Below are 14,447 nucleotides of genomic sequence, written 5' to 3'. Positions count from 1 at the left end.
CAACCGAAGTCGCAAATACATCATTCATGTAAATCCTCAGACAACAAATCCCACCCTTCCTCGTCGTTATCGCATGTTTTCTTACTCCCGAGCGAATCAGGCAACAAATCCCACTCCTCTTCGCTGACATCCTCAAAGTCATTGTCGCTATCAGTACCCATTCTCTGAACATACTCAGACAAGGCAGGAGATGCAGTCAACTCGCCCATGTCGTGGCCGCGACGAAAACAACCGCTGCTTCCTCAGAGCCGGCGGGTAGGGTGGGACACGGCGGCATTGATACACCAGGGCACGTCGTGAGCACATTCTTGACGAGTTCCGGGATGGCTTCGATACTGTTTTCGATGGCATTCTTGATCCTCTGACCCACCGCCCGCTCCAGCACTGAGGTTCTCGTCGGAACGAGTCCGTAGGGCAGGAGGGGGCGGCGGAACAGAGGCAGGAGGATGCGCGACGTCATGCCCAATGATGCTTTTGTCCACACGTATCACCTGCAGCTGGTTCAAGAGCGCCGTCCACGACAGCCCGGCATTCGGCGAGGGTAAGCCTCCCACCGCATTTCCTGGGGCTTTGCACTGCGGCTCTACAAATGTAGCACTTGCCTTGCCTGCGGGACACTAAGACAAAGAATTACTGCGTTGGGAGGCAGCACGCACCTGGCCTCTCGCTCTTTTCGCGCGCCGTCGATACTTTGCTGTGAAGGACTTCCGCCTCGCGTTCATCGGGCGAAACCGAAGCCGAACTTGCATCCCTGGATCCTTGGTCAACGCCGCAGAAAAGACGAGCCAACCGTACTAGCTTACATTGCTAGGAAACCACAGAAAAGATGGTCGGTCGGAGGAACACTCTAACCCAGCGCGCCCCTCCTGCGCCGAAATCACGCCTCGCCCTCCAGCCAGATCGACCATCCGATAGTAGAATATTCCATCCTTGCTGTTGTCTCGGGAGGCAACCAAGGCGCCTTCCAAACCAGAATCGGTCAATAACTGGATATGGGGTACGCGTGAAAGATGCGGGCCCGCGCCGCGAACAGGATCTTGTTGGAGGGTTTGGGGATGGAGGATTTGATCTTCGATTTATGCTTCTTCGAGAGCGTGGACTGAATTGACATGTCAATAGTAAGAAAAGCGCAGACGATGCCAGAAAGCAGGTGGGAGTCTTATCCACAGCAGTCAAACGGCTCCTTGGTATATACGGCTTGTGGATGGCCATGGAGTCCTCATTAAGACGGCGCTCTGCACACGTTTTCCGTCAAGCTGTGTATACCTACTTGTATCGGAAACTTGAGGGTCCCCTGCGTTCCGTCGAAGGCTCCCTTGTTCATATCCAAGTCCAAAAATATCTGTATTTTATGTTCCCTCCGAAAGCTGTCGGTACGCATGCCGGATTTCCCGGGTTGAAGAGGAAATAATGCGCGCCAACCTGCAGATTTTCAGAAAGTTATGACAGATCCGGGTTAGACATATTTGAAAGCACCGACTGCTGAATCCATGCTGCGTTGGAGCCTGTCAGGTCGTCTCTTGTGTTGTGAATGAAACCAGAGACCTGAGTAACTGAAGACTGCCGCCGAAGTGGGCCACTGCAAACGGCCCTCCGGCTAGTTCCGTAACGTCCGCAGCCTCCCACAAGGAGACGACATTGTGTTCAACCCCATCTCGCAGCACTCGAGCTTGTCCGGACAGTCGACGTCCAAGTCGTCAAATCCAGTAGCCTTCAAGGACTCAAGCAGGACTCAACCGGGTCGCGACGCCACTCAGGATGGGAAGGAGAAAGATTGAGATACAGCCCATCACCGTACGCGACACGTTCCCTCCCCCGCTCCCGCTCGCCTGCCTCGCAAGCGAGCGGTTCGTATACATCCCAGAACTCGAGGCACGAAGGAACTGATGCATCGCCTTGCGCCCAGACCGAACGCAATCGCTCGATAACATTCCAAAAGGTGCGCTATTTTTGATCCCCAGAATGTCTTGGCATCGAGGATTAGGGAACTAACCCTATACGCGTCCCTTGCCGCATTTACTTGGTCTACGCAGAGGAAGAACGGGCTGTTCAAAAAGGCGTATGAGCTGGGCGTGCTGTGTTCGGTCGACATCGCGGTCGTCATATTCGGTGCGTGCTTGTTTAGCGCCCGTGTTGCAGAGGGAGGGTTGACTGAGTTTTGTGGACAGAGCGTACCAAGACCGGGGAGACGAAATGCTACGAGTACTCGTCAGACGATCTGTCGGACATTGTCATGAGACGCATGAGTGTGCGTGCCTCTGGTTGGTCGTCGCGAATGGGCGCTAATAAGTTTTTTCCATAATAAGTTCCAAGGTTCGAAGGAAGTACGCTCGCCACGAGACTTCAAGGACAACGTCGCTAAGGACGAAGACGAAGAAGATGAAGACGAAGATACGCATGAAGGCGACAACAAAAAATTTGGGATGGCAAAAGGCAAGGCGAAAGCAAAGGTGAAAAACACAACTGCCACATCCGAAAGCCCTGAATCCAAGGTAACACCAATCGCCTTCTGAGTCCTAATTGCAGCTTTGTCAACCTATACTGATTCGAATCTCAGCCCCTCGCGTCTCCTCCAGAAAACGCCCCTCAGCCGCACAACCCCCTCTCCTTCCCCTTCTCTGCCGAGCGCGGCTCCGCCTTCCCCCAACCGCCCCCCTCCTCCAACCCCTCCTTCACCCCCGACCTCGAGACCATCCGCTGGCTCGCGGGCCTTCAAGCCCAAGCCAGCGCCGCCCAAACCCCACACCAAGAGCCTTGGCTCCCCACCTTGCCGCCGTCCTACTCCGAGTCGACCACCATGGCCATTCCCCGCCTGACCCACCCCGGGTTTCCCGCACGGAACCCGCTTTCGCTGGCCTTCGACGAGCTCGGGCTCTCTCCTTCGTCGTCGAGCATGCGCCCTGCAGTGCCCCAGTTCGATTGGCCGATACACCAGCCGGACGTGCAGCACATCTCCAAATTCGCGGGTATGCTCGAGCTCGGCTGGCCATTTAACATCCGCTTATTATTCGTTTCAGCGGCGAAAACCTCGTCGAGCGCCCCTTTTGCGCATCAGCCGCCCATGCCGGAGATCCCGGACATGTCGTGGCTCGAGCTCCTCTCCGCTGCGCCGTCGCACTCCCAGCCCTCTCCTCCTCCTCCGCACCCGACTCCGACGTACCTGCATCACGACGGACTGGCGATGCCGCAGTCTGATCATGAGTCTGAAAGGAGTCGAAAGCGGCAGAGGGGGGATGGGGATGCATTCAGCTGACATGGTTAAGAGTGGAATGGCACGCATCTTCTTGGTGGACGTTGACGAGGTGTACTATAATGGACCTATAAATATAAAGATATCTGCGACATTTACTGTGGATTCCTCTTGTGTGTAGTATATATTTGCTAGTATGGACTGGACGGAAAATACCGTGTCTCCTTGTTCCCGAGCTTGTCTATTGCATGAAGAATGCATCTCCTGCGAGCGAAGAGCGATATACTTATGCCGACTGTCTTCCTGTTTTATAATACCTTGCGATTAACAAGGTTTGCACGTCGGGGATTCAGCCATAAAAAAGTATTTGTTTATGATTTCTGGCGTGGATACCGAATTCCGTCGAAAGTTTGGCGTGTCTTGTCGTTGCTTGTCGTGACCTGTATCTTTGCTTCATTCGATGAAAATCTCTAATTACCACTAGCAAGGTTACTGCCACTTTGGGGTTTCGGCCATAAAGACTGTATTTATTTGGGTTTGTTTGTGGCAAATGCGTCTCTGGAATGCACTGTTCCTTGCTCTCGGCGCCGAGGCTTATTGTTGTATGCTCCAGACAACTTGAAGCCTTTGACCTGCAACACGCAGTACGCTATAATAGACACCCAGACAGTGGCAGATCTAGAGAAAGAGAGCCGCAGCGTCAAGTCGCGAGGTATACGCCCAGTGATATATCGATAGCCGGCGCTTCTCGAGTAATGGCAATTCTGTGGCGGGAGACAACGACATATCATGGGACTGGCGGAATGCATGGCTAAATATAATCTTTCTGTTACCCCTTCTGACCACACTCAAACAGCGCAACTCTGTGACGGCCCCGTGTGTCGTACTCCCGGCCCCAGTGTAATGAAAAAGGGCGTGGCAGACGAATGGGAATCAACAAAAAGGTGTCGTTACTCGCCTTAATCACACAAGACCATATCTGGCTCCACTATTCTAACCTCTCTATACTAGTAAGTAGTGTCACCCGCGGCTGGCGGGCCCATAACCTACTACCCGGCAGTGTCCGGCTTGAAGACATACCTGGACAAGGGTGCGTCATGGTCTTTAATCAGACCGGAGCCAGTGCACTATGTAGTATCTTTGGAATTCGACAACTAAAATCACATCAGACTTTCGAGAAGGGGCCAAAGTTTCTCCGAATCGTGGCTGGGACATATAAAGCAGCTGTCTGCGCGTCGAGCTTGACAGCTCTGTCTCAGCATGGGAGTAGCGCATTCAGCCCCGTAAGTCACGATTTCCATCTCCATATGCTATGCAGGTCAGTTTCGGGTTGTACCACCGCGATTGCCTCTCCGAGCATATGACTGTCACTTCGTCCACCTGCGCGTCCACTCCACCGAAGTGACTCACAGCCTCCATATAGTCAGTCTCAGTATCTGGCGCCTGACCATAGCGAATACCCTGGGTGTACTCAGTATGATGGGCTTGTCCCCCTTCAACACCCGGACTTCCGGTATTCCAGGTGTACTGGGCGGAAGAAGGCTCTATGTGTGAGTAATCTCTAGGCTGCAACCGCATGCATACCCAGTTCCCGACAGATCGGCATAGATTATACTGGTCAGCCCGACATAGAGCTCCGAGGTTGCGTGAACGATGCTAAGAACATGTTCAATTTCCTTCAAGGTACGTGATCATGAATGTATCACAGCTACAATGTGGGTGCAGAGACAAGTCTCGTAGAGAATTACGGCTTTCATAAAAAAGACATGGTTCTTCTCCGAGACGATGCTCACTATAGTCGAGATATTCCGACGAAGGAGAATATACTCAATGCAATGAGGTGGCTCGTCAATGATGCACAGCCTAATGACTCATTGTTCATACACTGTACGTGAGCGCGGCTTAATGGATGCTGATGCTCATCTGGAAAATTAGACTCAGGCCATGGTGAGCAGACTAGAGATCTGGAAGGTGATGAAGTCGATGGTCTTGATGAAGGTGATACTGCCACCTTTGAACTACTAGTAAGGATGAGACTCACGCAGAGCGACTAGCCATTCTCCCGCTTGATCATCAAAAAGCTGGAATGATCATAGATGATGTGGGTGCCCAGTCATGACAATTTCATTCTAAGATGAATATCGAGAACAAAAGTTGATGAACGAGATGATGGTTTGTTATTTGCTAGCATTTGTGCAATATAAATGCTAAGGGTGGTGGAACAGGTGAGACCCCTTCCGAGGGGATGTCGCCTGACCGTAAGTATTACTCGAGCAGCAAGTGAATCAAACCGGGCTAACTGTCGTGTATCTAGGCCGTCTTTGACGTGAGTGACAACCTAGGTAAATTACTTGTCACCTGACGGGAATGTGGCCAGTCTTGCCATTCAGGAAGCATGTTGGGTAAGCTGATCTACTCACTCTGCTTCTACAGGTTCTCACCTTTTTGTTAGACCTTCCGTTCCAAGTGGGTATTCAGGTGGAAGTTGAGCTTTTGGTTGATACCCAACTTGAATGGTCTGCCCCAGTATAATTCAGGTGGGGGGCTCAAACCAAGCCAGGTCACTCCTGGCTTCCGTAAGGCGCGGTCGACTCCCGCTGACGTGGTACGCATACTATTAAATACCATGCTCGTAGTTCCGGTGGTATGCATTTGTGGCACAGGTCTCCTTCAGTGGATGCAAGGACACAGAAACGAGTGCTGAAACGTGTGAGGAAGGGCTCTTCGTGGGTGCCATGAGTTACGTACGTGCTATTTCCCTTTTGGCGCAGATGGGCCATAACGAAGCTTAGCAGGCATTTATATCATCCCTCAGTACCTCTAGATGCTGTTTGCCTCCATCACCGGTGTTTGACCGGTCTGTTCATAGGTCAGAATCCTCATCAAACCTACTCACAGCTACTCAGATCCGTCAGGTGAGATATTAAAGACCAGATGAGATGATGATCTAATCTTCGTAATACAGAACAATCTTGGAAAAGAAGTATAGTCAGAAGCCTCAGTTGTCGAGCTCTCACCAATTGGTCGGTTGCCAGTCTAGATCTTGTTCTTAGGCTCTGATGCTGATCCGTTGCCATCCAATTCAGGACACCCGTCTAAAGTTCATCATCTAAGCTTTGCATATTCGTCGCTACGAGTCAAGCTGTACTCGTCGGTTCTTATATTTGCCTCGCAACCTGGTTGGTTGTGTTACTGTTGCATCCTCCTCATCCTGATCCACATACGGCACCAACGTACCTGTACTACAACAGTTTCGCGATCCCGTAGACCGATCATGAGCTTGGAAGGGGCCACAAGTAGCCAAGTATGGATGGGACAGGGGCAGGTTTAGCTGCAATCACCTATGATTTACAGCAGCATGGCTGATCTTCTTGGGGGACGCTGACACTTGGGCTATGATTCTGACAGACTGTTGCACAGCAAATATCTATTACCGGGATCTGAATAACAGCGGTTATTGCTTCTAGTATACTGATGTCATGGACAGAAATTTGATAAGTGTATGCATGGACACTCTCTTGCTGGATGAATATGATTGGGTAATGAACCGATCGCTGAAGCCGAAGAGCTTTGCAAAGAGAAGCGGGAAGGCGGGATTTCTTTCTGGAGAGTCGACGCACAGCCATCAAGTCCATACCACAGATGATAGAACAGGGCAACCAGCTGCACGCTGAGAAAGGGTGGAAACACAGACGAACAGTTGAGTGCGATACTTGACCCATGTCCTGCTGGAGTGGGATTGCGACGCCCCATCCGGGCCGCGACAACAGGACTCCCGTTACCTCTGGAAACCCTCCTGCAGTGCTGGACATCGATAGAGGTAGGTCAGAACGATTCTAGGCTTCGACCTCGGCTTGATCATCCTCGGAATGTATGTATGTGTCCACTGCGAGATCCAGGCACAACTCGCACGACAAAAGTTTTGTGGTTTTATTGTGTCAAATTTGGATACGATTATCGTAATACTTCACACTGTTCACTGCATACAGTTTCGACATACAATTTTTCTCCTTGCACAGGTCGAAACTAGGGTATGGTATTTCGACCTTTGTTTCAACCAATACTCGCTTTCGACCGAAAGCAACCAAATTACGGTCGAAAGGGGAAACATACGATTACCGGTCTAATTTAGGCCGGGCTCATGTACACAGTGCTGCGATGTCTAACCGCGTTCTGCAACAATTCGAGCCAATCATCGCTAGGCAGCCTCCTAAGTCCTGCGGAGGGCAGAGAAGCGGTCACTTCCGACTCGCTGTGGCAACACCGGCACGTGACCATGCTCTCGCGAAGCCAATCACAGCTCACTAAATCACTTACAGTAGAGAAGTTAGAACTCGAAGTTTGCTTCAAGTACTACACGCCCATCCTGGGAAAATGTTTCAAAAGGCTCACAGACAGGGCCTGCCGGGGCACAGCCATGATGTCGTCTTGAGATTGACCAGTCGTTGCTGTAACCTAAAAACGGCCAATCGATTCGAGCTCACAAAATTGTGATGTCGATTCGAGCTCATAGAGTAACCTTCACGGTAGGTTTGGCGCCAGATGTCTGATCGACAATTCAATCATCTCATGGCGCTGTCGGAAGTATTGTCGAGTACATCTCCTGTGAGTGTGTACACCATATACGACAGCATATAAAGGTGTTCCCCAAAGAGCCTCGCATTTCTCTCTTTGTCATATCTGACGGAGCCCAGGGGATGATGCATTCAAGGTTAGATGGAAGACTCGGACATTGATAGTTGCAATGAGTGTAATTAATGTACTGATAAAAATTACTCTAATTAAATTGAATGTATGGCCAACTGGCATGCACTCCGTAATCATTTCGCCGTTCCCCAACCCGAATCCGACCACGACTTCCTAGCCCGAGTCATCATCACTCTGCTCGGCACCATTGACAGGAGCGCCTTCGGTCCCCGCGTACACCCCCTCGCCCATGCGCTGAGCGGCATTCATGCAGGCACTCTTCAGTGTATAGTCGACATCGACATCACCGTATACTTGACGATCTTGTGAAAGAATCTTGGCGAATTTGCTATGCAGATATCACTGAGCAAATCACGGATTCGAAAAGCTACGAACTAACCTCGATATCTTCTTTGGGTCATTGGAAAGCTTGACCCGGAAATCCTTGAGTTTCTCATCGGCACTGTCCCAGTATTTGTCGCCCGCGTCGGGCTGCCCGACATAGATGAGCCTCTGTATGGTAGCCATCAGCTGGCCGCGTGATGACACAGAGAGAAAGCAACCTACAAGAAACGCGACCCTGGCACACATCGGCACAGTAATGACAATCTTCGCAGCCTTGAAGACTTTCGCTACTAGCCCTTCACATAAGGCAAGAATATCATCTGCATCGACACGCTTCAGTTCTTCCGGGTCCTCGGCGGTCGTACCAATGCTCTCTGCAATCTATGTCGGTGTGTGGGATACATCAGCGAGGTTAGCATGGTAATCAGGCAAACAACATACAATCTTCTTTGCTGTATACCTTCGTGCAGTTAGCTTTGCCGATATGAATGAGATCACGATATTGTATCGATATGGGTTCTCTTTGACATCTTGTTTGTAACCCCAACTGGGGTAACGTTCAAGGATATCCTGGGTGGATGACCTGTGAGATGATATATGCAGCCTGATGCTTTTCACTTACGATTAAGACCTTCCGTGGGGCGTCGTCACTGACATATGCGGAGAGCGTCGGAGAGAGAATAACAACGGCAGAGTAGATATCGATCTTCTTCTGCATTCACAGAGCATATGATGCATCAGTCCCGTCTGACTCTCGTGACAACACCAGCAGTATTACTGGTACATACCTTCAGCATCACTGGCAGGTCCCATTGGGCATCAGGTGCTTGAAGTTGGCTGACTGTACCCTGGATGGACAAAAGAGTCGATGCAAGCCATATGTCCTTCTCACCACGCGAAAGCTATTCGAAAGAGAGGAACAGGCGTGACGCGATGTTAACACAAGAAAAATGTTCTATAAAAAACCTTTGAATATGAAACAAGCTCATCGCTGTCCTCAGGGCGCAATCGCTTCCTCCTCGCAACACTTTGCGCGTACTGGGAAAAGTCTTCCATTGGTCGCTTGCCAGTATGCACCGGTCCTATCACAGTTGAGGGAGCAGCAGCATCTGGACTTGGCCCGCAAGGTGAATCAGACGTTCTCCGGGGCTCACCACTTGGAATGGGAGGGCTGGACTGCCTGTTGAGCATCTCGTCAAGTGTGAGCATGAGCAAACTAAATGAATGCAGTAGATTAGTAGAAAAAGAAAGAAAATCAAGAAAGATGAAGAGAAAATAGAGAAAGACGTCGAGGGAGAAACACAGACAGAGGCGACTTGTACGAATTTGTGAATTCCAATTCGGTCGCTTGGGGCGGTCACGTGTTGACTTCGGGCGGCGGGAAAGAGGATGCGGCCAATGCGACCATGGGCACTGCAAAGGCTTCAGTTTAGGTATGCCGCGAGCCATTGTTATACCTGAAGGCGAGTCTGGCGGGCGCATGCTTACCAGCTGGACATTGATCATTAGATAGGTTTTGTGGAATATACACAGGACCCAACGAGGTTCAAGTGCGTACTTTGCTCGCTGCGTCTACATCAAGATGTGCTGGTCAAGAGAAAGACAACCAGCTTGAGGGACCATCTCCTTACGGATAAACATGAGAAGTCTAAACCACCTACTGCTTCTGTTGTTTCGCCTCCTGCAAGTGCACCTAATCCGACCACAAGTGCACCTTTGAGACCAGCTCTCCTGTCGTTAGGATCCATTCTTGAGGATTCAGATAATGAAGATGAGGTCGAGCATTCATCGCCTGCGGGATCCCTATTGGATAATATGATCATCGACGGGGATGAATACTTCCATTGCGATGGCGAAAAGATGCTCTTCTCTGCAGGGGGGACCAATGATGCGGATGACAGGCGTCGTCATCTGTTGAATCAGCAGATGCAATCGTTGGACCTTTGCGAAGATCATACCGTATTTGGGGAAGAGCCTCCTCCAGAAGATATCGAAGAAGACCCTACAGTGCCTGATGTCGTCCGGGCAATGCGTCTCATGGGTGAGAACCCGGAACATACAAGATCTTGTCGAGATGTGCTAAGCCTACATTTGGTTGGTCAGGTGTGGACGAAGATGATGAAGACGAAGACGATGAGCCTACGAAACCGGGGTGGGTACCACAGGATGGCTGGCAGCCGTATCAGTCAAAGACGGTGGGTCTCTGGCCATCTAACTTGAAGCTGATACTTGATCGAGATCACTCACAGATGTTTATGCTGGATCTCCTTGACAGCCTGCCGCGCCTGCGTCTGTCCGATGACCACATGATGGCGGTCTTATGGGTGATGCGCGAGTGTGGGACTCCTGACGTACCGTCATTTAAGTCGTTACGTGCCCTGCAGACCAAGCTAACGCAAGACACTGGACCTAAGACAGAAAACCACACATCGTCACTCGGAAACCACTTCTGCATGAATGATCCCGCCGGTCTCTTTGCAATGGCAGTATCACAGTATGTTGCGAAGTTACATTGAAAGCTAACTGGTTCCGACAGGATTGGGCTAACCCCCTGGTGCGAAAACACATGAATCTATATCCAGAAGTTGCCAGGAAAGTGTCAGAAGCATGGCAAGCAGGAAAATGGACCGAGGAAACAGACCTAGACCTCCTGACACCCATGTGGGCAGACAGTCAGGCCCCTCACCGCCATTTCTATGTTAAGGAGGTTGCACGTTTGCGAGATGGGCGTCTTGTTATACCTATCCGCTGGATCAAGCAGAACGGGTCCATGTGTGCTGATGTATGTGAAGTCAGTCACGATGAGGTGGTAAGCCTACCATAATCTGGTTATTGTATTACGAGAACCCAGTTTTGCTGCAGATGGGGATAACGAATACAGATTTTGAGATGATTAGCCGCGTTAATGCATCAGAATTTGAAAGCAATTACCTCGATTTGACTGAGTCGGAGGAAGCCCTTGACTTTCATTTCTCAGGTAGGTTCTTTGTCCTGTTTCTGCGGGAGATGTTCTTATTCGATGTCACAGCGACCGCACCCAGCTGGGCCCACGAGATGCCGCATCCCATACGCAAGGTTGCAAGAGGTCGGGCAGCATTCACGGTCTTTATTACGCCATGGAGCGACGACGTGTCGGGCAACGTAAGCAAACAATTTAATCCACATGTAAACATGTATCTTGCGAATAGTGGCCTGCCGCATCAAAAGCTTGCCCAGGAGTTTTTCGTCCGCTTTTGTTCAACGTCCCCCCATGCGTCATCCTCCGAGCAGTTGGGTGCGCTGTCGGAGAAGATGTAAGCCAATAGACATAATACAATGGCAACCTTACAAGTGTTGCATGCAGGAAACCTGATATTTGGTACACTGCATATGATTGTCTACTCGGAGAAGAAATCATCTTCCGGATATTGCCCTATACTTACCCTGCCGACAATCCTCAGCAATCGGAGACATGTTCACACATCGGCATGCATGGGAATCTCTTTTGCCGTCGATGCAAAGTCGGAGGGAGTGCGGAAGAGAAGGAGACCTCCGAGGGATACCAAGCACTGTTTAAGGTGAGTCCTCCATCATTGAGGTGCCGCAGCTAAGTACGTGACTGTTACAATGATGCATGGTCAATCTCATAGCCAGGAGTTCCAAGATCGTGCACTGAGACAGCCGCGGTCGTGAAAAATCAGCTATGGACTGCGTGCTTGGGCGTCCAAGAAGCGGTGGATACCATTCAGACCCGGACAGGTGTAAAGGACAAGATCGCGTCGTTCTGGATAGACCAGTGTATCACAAAAGCACGCAGTCTTCAAAGCGAACGACTTAGTATTGATGCACGGCTAAAGGACAAATCATTAAAGGGCGACGCACGGAAGCTTGTCAGAAATGAGATTATCTGCATTATCCAGGGAGATGTTTTTGAGTGGCTCCTGAGTCAACCACCAGAGCGATATAATGTGCTACCAATTGACTCTCGTACGCATTTGATGGGGACTCTAGCGACCTGCTGCAAGCTAAACTCTGTTTCCCAGCACTTCGGCACTGCTTGAGACCTGGCGATCATTATAATCCAGCCCTCGTAATGCCTGGTATGCACTGCTGTTCTCTTTGGCCCTGCATATGACTGACAGATGCTCTACTGTCTTCCTATTAGGAGTGGACATACACGAAGCGACACCGGTCGAGATTCTCCATACTTACTTACTTGGACAGGACAAATACATCTGGTATGCTACTCACGGCGGCTGGGACGACAAGAAACAACAGCTATTCACTCTCCGTCTCCAATCATCAGCTGTGGACGGCTTGGTTCTACCTCCGATTCGGGCGAGATATATGGTACAATACAAGAATGCGCTTGTCGGACGTCACTTCAAAGCATTGCAGCAGCTCGCGATATTCCATCTGCACGGTGATCTATGCTCTGATCTCATATTCCAATTGTGGTCGGCGACGGGAGACCTCGGCGCATATCTTTGGTACCACGAGATCAGTGATATGGATTCATATCTGGTATGTAAATTCACATTTGGTAGCACTTCAAATCAACTTAAAATATCTGCTGAACCAGGCTGACTTATCAATCCTAATTGACAATGTCCTGGACCTCTGGGCTCTGATCGATCCCACCCGTATAATACAGAAACCAAAGCTACATGTCCTCCCCCATATCTTGGAAGATATTCGACGATTCGGGCCAGCACTGCTTTTCGCGACGGAGATCTTTGAATGCTGGAATGCCATATTCCGGTTATGTAGTGTTCTCTCTAACCACCAGGCTCCCAGCCGCGACATCGCTCTGACGCTGGCGGACATGGAGCGCTTCAAGCATCAGGTTAGTGGCGGCTGGTGGAGAACCGAGTCTGCTGAATATGTACAAGCGGGTGAAAATGTACGCACGTTCCTCGAAGGGAATTCACAGTTACAGAGGCGCCTCGGATGGGTCAACAAGTCTTCCCTTTGCATCGGTGCGACCTGTCTCAAACCTTTCGGTGTCTTACTTATTTTGTATTGTAGGCTCCGTGAAGATGATAGCAAGGCATAAACGCTCAAGCAACGTGTGGCGCGAGGCCCTTGACCAGTCAGGAATTCCGTACGTTCCCGAGCCCGGCATTGGCGGACGAATGTGGGAGCAAGGAGAGTACTGTATATCACGCTCACGAGATATCTGCCGCGGCGGGTCCTGGGTATTTTACCGTATCGCAGATGTACGTTTACTAACTATCTATGCAAGGCAGTGCCCCGACTCACCGTTGCTCATCAGAGTCCTAACCAGGAGGTCACTTGCGGTCGCATTTGCAAGATTCTCGCTCCTGAGACACCGAAGACCAGCTGCGATGCCGGTTTCACCCTTTTAGAGCGCTTTGCCATATCCAGCGTCGTTCATCCGCGTCTCAAAATGCCTATCCTCACAAGACCCCCAAGCGGGCCGAAAACGGCTTCAGTCGCGTCTGAGTACTTTACTCCGGTTCCTTATTCGGTCCCTAAACATCTGCCCCAGGACATTTTATTCCTATTCAATGCACAACACGACTGCGCCGAAGGTGGGTGCGGTCCGACAGGTTTGCGCTCGGTGCAGCAAGAGCGCTGCCCGACGGACTTGCAGGAACGGTGCATCGTACACAGGGACGATGACCGATTTATCTTGAACATGCACGCCATCCACAATGCCGCACTGATTCGAGAGATATTACCTCGGCCACTGACAACCCCACGCCATTATCTTCATCCAGACCGGCCTGCAAAGCTTGCCGAAATCGCTGAGGGGTTGCGGATATCAGGACCTGCAAAACGTGCTGAAACCGCCGCAAAAGCAGCCGCAACGAGAGCTCGTAATAAAAGGGCTAAGGAGGCACAGAATCTCACTCAGGCTACTGTCGAAATGGCGGCAGACTCCACTGCTGATAGACAGACTTAGTATGAGCAACACATAGCTTTGTATTACATAGAATGTATACTATGAGTAGATGGTCACCATGACCTTCCGTGTCGGAGGTAGGAAGGATGTCTATTAGGAGGTCGATCCGACATCAATTTGAGGACAACGACATCTCCATCGGCTAGGTCCGAGTGATCTGGATTGGATATTCCGCAGACGCCCGAAGCAGATGTCTTTTGGAGATCAAAGTGTCGGGATGCCTGAGACCTCAGGCCGGATTGGGCGTGTAGGCTGGTGACCACCCTCTCTATCAGATTGGGGGCAGAATCGTGATAGAGAGGCTGGTCGATTTGGCGT

General features: G+C 50.7%; 5 protein-coding genes across 5 annotated transcripts; 3 read left to right on the top strand and 2 right to left on the bottom strand.

Annotated features, from left to right (window-relative positions):
* Positions 1-242: 242 nt before the first annotated feature.
* Positions 243-1,111, bottom strand: GLOTRDRAFT_130286 (uncharacterized protein; the record flags this gene model as incomplete). The annotated part of the gene is made up of 3 exons (XM_007869076.1): positions 243-607; positions 657-751; positions 1,032-1,111. The coding sequence occupies 3 exons, from the start codon at positions 1,109-1,111 to the stop codon at positions 243-245; spliced, it is 540 nt and encodes a 179-aa protein (XP_007867267.1).
* A 546-nt stretch (positions 1,112-1,657) lies between these two features.
* On the top strand, positions 1,658-3,427 carry GLOTRDRAFT_116643 (uncharacterized protein). The gene is made up of 7 exons (XM_007869075.1): positions 1,658-1,794; positions 1,907-1,939; positions 2,034-2,109; positions 2,169-2,248; positions 2,307-2,492; positions 2,558-2,966; positions 3,018-3,427. The coding sequence occupies exons 1-7, from the start codon at positions 1,759-1,761 to the stop codon at positions 3,251-3,253; spliced, it is 1,056 nt and encodes a 351-aa protein (XP_007867266.1). The 5' UTR covers positions 1,658-1,758; the 3' UTR covers positions 3,254-3,427.
* A 1,265-nt stretch (positions 3,428-4,692) lies between these two features.
* On the top strand, positions 4,693-5,982 carry GLOTRDRAFT_44208 (peptidase C14; the record flags this gene model as incomplete). The annotated part of the gene is made up of 12 exons (XM_007869032.1): positions 4,693-4,740; positions 4,789-4,873; positions 4,931-5,077; positions 5,126-5,188; positions 5,245-5,291; positions 5,345-5,362; positions 5,416-5,448; positions 5,505-5,516; positions 5,568-5,592; positions 5,643-5,656; positions 5,718-5,795; positions 5,854-5,982. Coding segments are annotated over 12 exons (699 nt in total), but the record flags the coding sequence as incomplete, so codon positions are not given.
* A 2,068-nt stretch (positions 5,983-8,050) lies between these two features.
* Positions 8,051-9,522, bottom strand: GLOTRDRAFT_139378 (uncharacterized protein; the record flags this gene model as incomplete). The annotated part of the gene is made up of 7 exons (XM_007869074.1): positions 9,188-9,522; positions 9,010-9,123; positions 8,844-8,933; positions 8,663-8,791; positions 8,444-8,602; positions 8,277-8,389; positions 8,051-8,225 (listed from the first exon to the last, which is right to left on the bottom strand). Exons 1-7 carry the CDS (start codon positions 9,428-9,430, stop codon positions 8,051-8,053), a joined length of 1,023 nt encoding a protein of 340 aa, XP_007867265.1. The 5' UTR covers positions 9,431-9,522.
* Positions 9,523-10,548: 1,026 nt separating this feature from the next.
* GLOTRDRAFT_106509 (uncharacterized protein) lies at positions 10,549-14,129 on the top strand (the record flags this gene model as incomplete). Its single annotated transcript, XM_007869073.1, has 11 exons — positions 10,549-10,704; positions 10,758-11,003; positions 11,084-11,202; positions 11,263-11,514; positions 11,565-11,778; positions 11,851-12,187; positions 12,244-12,300; positions 12,366-12,724; positions 12,783-13,179; positions 13,229-13,419; positions 13,476-14,129. 11 exons carry the CDS (start codon positions 10,549-10,551, stop codon positions 14,127-14,129), a joined length of 2,982 nt encoding a protein of 993 aa, XP_007867264.1.
* Between the last annotated feature and the right edge of the window lie 318 nt (positions 14,130-14,447).

Source organism: Gloeophyllum trabeum, assembly GCF_000344685.1.
Source record: "Gloeophyllum trabeum ATCC 11539 unplaced genomic scaffold GLOTRscaffold_00009, whole genome shotgun sequence".
NCBI classification, from domain to species: domain Eukaryota; kingdom Fungi; phylum Basidiomycota; class Agaricomycetes; order Gloeophyllales; family Gloeophyllaceae; genus Gloeophyllum; species Gloeophyllum trabeum.
Note: the sequence above shows the minus strand (reverse complement) of the source record. Positions and strands in the feature narration are given on the sequence as shown.

Bases quoted from the DNA above. Each gene is read 5' to 3' on its own strand.
- GLOTRDRAFT_116643 (XM_007869075.1), top strand. From the start codon at position 1,759: ATGGGAAGGAGAAAGATTGAGATACAGCCCATCACC. The intron at 2,493-2,557 runs GTAACACCAATC...TTCGAATCTCAG, and splicing joins CCGAAAGCCCTGAATCCAAG to CCCCTCGCGTCTCCTCCAGA. The intron at 2,967-3,017 runs GTATGCTCGAGC...TATTCGTTTCAG, and splicing joins GCACATCTCCAAATTCGCGG to CGGCGAAAACCTCGTCGAGC.